This window comes from Macadamia integrifolia, unplaced genomic scaffold (genome assembly GCF_013358625.1).
Source record: "Macadamia integrifolia cultivar HAES 741 unplaced genomic scaffold, SCU_Mint_v3 scaffold812, whole genome shotgun sequence".
NCBI lineage: Eukaryota > Viridiplantae > Streptophyta > Magnoliopsida > Proteales > Proteaceae > Macadamia > Macadamia integrifolia.
This window is the reverse complement of record NW_024870544.1, coordinates 108,256-110,798: the sequence shown is the minus strand read 5'-3', so window position 1 is coordinate 110,798 and position 2,543 is coordinate 108,256. Positions and strand designations below refer to the sequence as shown.

Sequence of the window (2,543 nt, the reverse complement as noted above, 5' to 3'; positions counted from 1 at the left end):
ACCATATCCACTTTCCATACATATAGCAAGAGTGACTATGCAAATAACCTTTACCATATCCACTTTCCATATGTATGGCAAATGTGGATTTCCTACCTTTGTAAACCATAGATATATGGTAATTTTTTATTTTGTAGATGGTTGTTCTATATTCAGTAATATAACTAAGATGGTAACTTCTTTTATACAAATAAAGCATACAACAATGAGGGACACAAGGCATACCACCAACGCATCAAACAGAAACAGCCAGTATAAATACCTGTTGAGAGAGATCGATTCTTTCACCTTCAATCCACTCTCCAGCTTTTGCACCTTGATCTTCTGTCCCCCATCGCTGCAGGAGCCACCGATGTCTCCACCAAACGAAGGAGAAAGAAAAGATGAGCTTCTGCAACAACCTTTAGTGTTCGATTCTGCAGTGCTTCGACATCAGCCCAACATACCTACACAGTTCTTATGGCCCGACGAAGAGAAGCCCAGTGCTGAGGCAAAAGAACTCAATGTTCCGGTCATCAACTTAGGTGGGTTCCTATCTGGAGACCCAGTTGCAGCCATGGAATCATCGAAGCTTGTTGGGAAGGCCTGTGAGAAACATGGGTTCTTTCATGTTGTAAACCATGGCGTCGATAGAAGACTCATTGCCGATGCTCACAGATACATGGACTTGTTCTTCGAAATGCCTCTCCATGAAAAACAGAGGGCTCAGAGGAAGCCCGGCGAGCACACTGGTTATGCTGCTAGTTTCACTGGGAGGTTCTCGTCCAAGCTCCCATGGAAAGAGACCCTCTCATTCCGCTACTCTGCTGACCTACAATTATCCACCAACACAGTTGATCAAGAATATTCCCTCAGCTTCTTGGGTGAACGATTCCGGCAATTTAGGTGAGGCTTTAAAGCATACACAAAATGGACCATGTTGATGACATAATCCAAATCCTGTTCTTCCATTCTTAATTTCTTCAATCAAATTTTTTTTAAGTGTGTTTGCTTATGCTCTGTTGCTCTGTTTGTTCCAGGAGGGTATACCAGGAGTACTGTGAAGCGATGAACAAGCTCTCCCTGGGGATCATGGAGCTACTGGGGATGAGCCTTGGGGTCGGAAGGGATCATTACAGAGAGTTCTTCGAAGGGAATGATTCGATAATGAGGTTGAACTACTACCCACCATGCCAAAAGCCACATCTGACTCTGGGAACGGGTCCTCACTGTGATCCCACATCCCTGACTATCCTTCATCAAGATCAAGTTGGAGGACTGCAGGTCTTTGTAGACGAAGAGTGGCATTGCATAAGCCCCTGTTCTGAAGCATTTGTGATCAACATTGGAGATACTTTCATGGTAAGTTTTAATTAAAAAAGATGAAATTGGATACTAATAAGATAAGAAATTGAGAGAAATGTGTATAAATTAATCTGGGTATGAATTTCAAAAATGGATAAAATTTTGATTTCAGGCCTTATCAAACGGAAGGTACAAGAGCTGCTTGCACAGAGCAGTAGTGAACAGAGAGAAGTCAAGGAAGTCACTAGCTTTCTTCCTGTGCCCACAGACAGAGAAGGTAGTGAAGCCACCAAGTGGGTTGGTAGACAAAGAGCACCCAAGGAGGTACCCAGACTTCACATGGTGGTCGCTGCTGGAGTTCACACAGAAGCATTACAGAGCTGACATGAAGACCCTGGCCGTCTTCACCCAATGGCTTCAACAAGAAGAGAACAAACGAGCAGAAAGGGGAGGACTGACACTGACCGACCCAGTCAGCTCTTGCTCGTCCTTTGTATCTTTGTAAACTGCCGAGCAAAGCGGCTACTTCGGAGTTTGGAAACTTTGGACTGAGGGGGAGAGCGAATAGATAATTAAATGTAGTGGAAGGAGGTTTCATCCGTTTGTTCTCTCTGGGAGCCGAGGATGCTTCAGCATACTTTTTTTTTGTTAGAAAGTTTATAAACGCTTGATAAACATTATATGGAAATTAAGGAACCATTTACTACTATAGTGTTCGGGTGAAAATTGATAGAAAATAAATATGGAACGATTCAACGATTCATGAAGATCGATAAGCATACACGACAAACACTACAAAAAACACATTTTAGGCATACCTGAATCCATGGCTGAAGAATAAGAACTCCTCAATGTCTTCTTGTATGCTCCTCGTGCAACACGACAAACGCTTGATCATCTGTTTGTTTTCTCTTTCCCTTTTGCTTTTGGTCGTTAGCATCACTTAATGGGTCAGTGATAACTATATATATGAGTGAGGGTAGGGACCAACCCTACAAAGAAATTAGGGTTTTCTCCCCATTAAGGAAACAATACCTTAGGTCCACACATAGTAATAAATATTTCATACAATTAAGGTGTGCTAATAGAATCCAATATCTCCATAGAGATCACTTACCAATAATTTTAGATTTTTTTTGCTTACTCCATCTATAGTCAACACCACTAAATCGATATTGGAAACAAATCTTTGACTATGCTAACCCACCTAATTGGAAAATCTTACAATCTCCCACTTGGGCAGCATATGTCACAAGTTT

At 41.9% G+C, this 2,543-nt stretch overlaps 1 protein-coding gene across 1 annotated transcript; it reads left to right on the top strand.

Annotated features, from left to right (window-relative positions):
* The first annotated feature begins 269 nt into the window (after nucleotides 1-269).
* Nucleotides 270-1,993, top strand: LOC122070046 (gibberellin 20 oxidase 1-D-like). The gene is made up of 3 exons (XM_042634143.1): nucleotides 270-885; nucleotides 1,020-1,341; nucleotides 1,457-1,993. Exons 1-3 carry the CDS (start codon nucleotides 353-355, stop codon nucleotides 1,787-1,789), a joined length of 1,188 nt encoding a protein of 395 aa, XP_042490077.1. The 5' UTR covers nucleotides 270-352; the 3' UTR covers nucleotides 1,790-1,993.
* The last annotated feature ends 550 nt before the right edge of the window (nucleotides 1,994-2,543 follow it).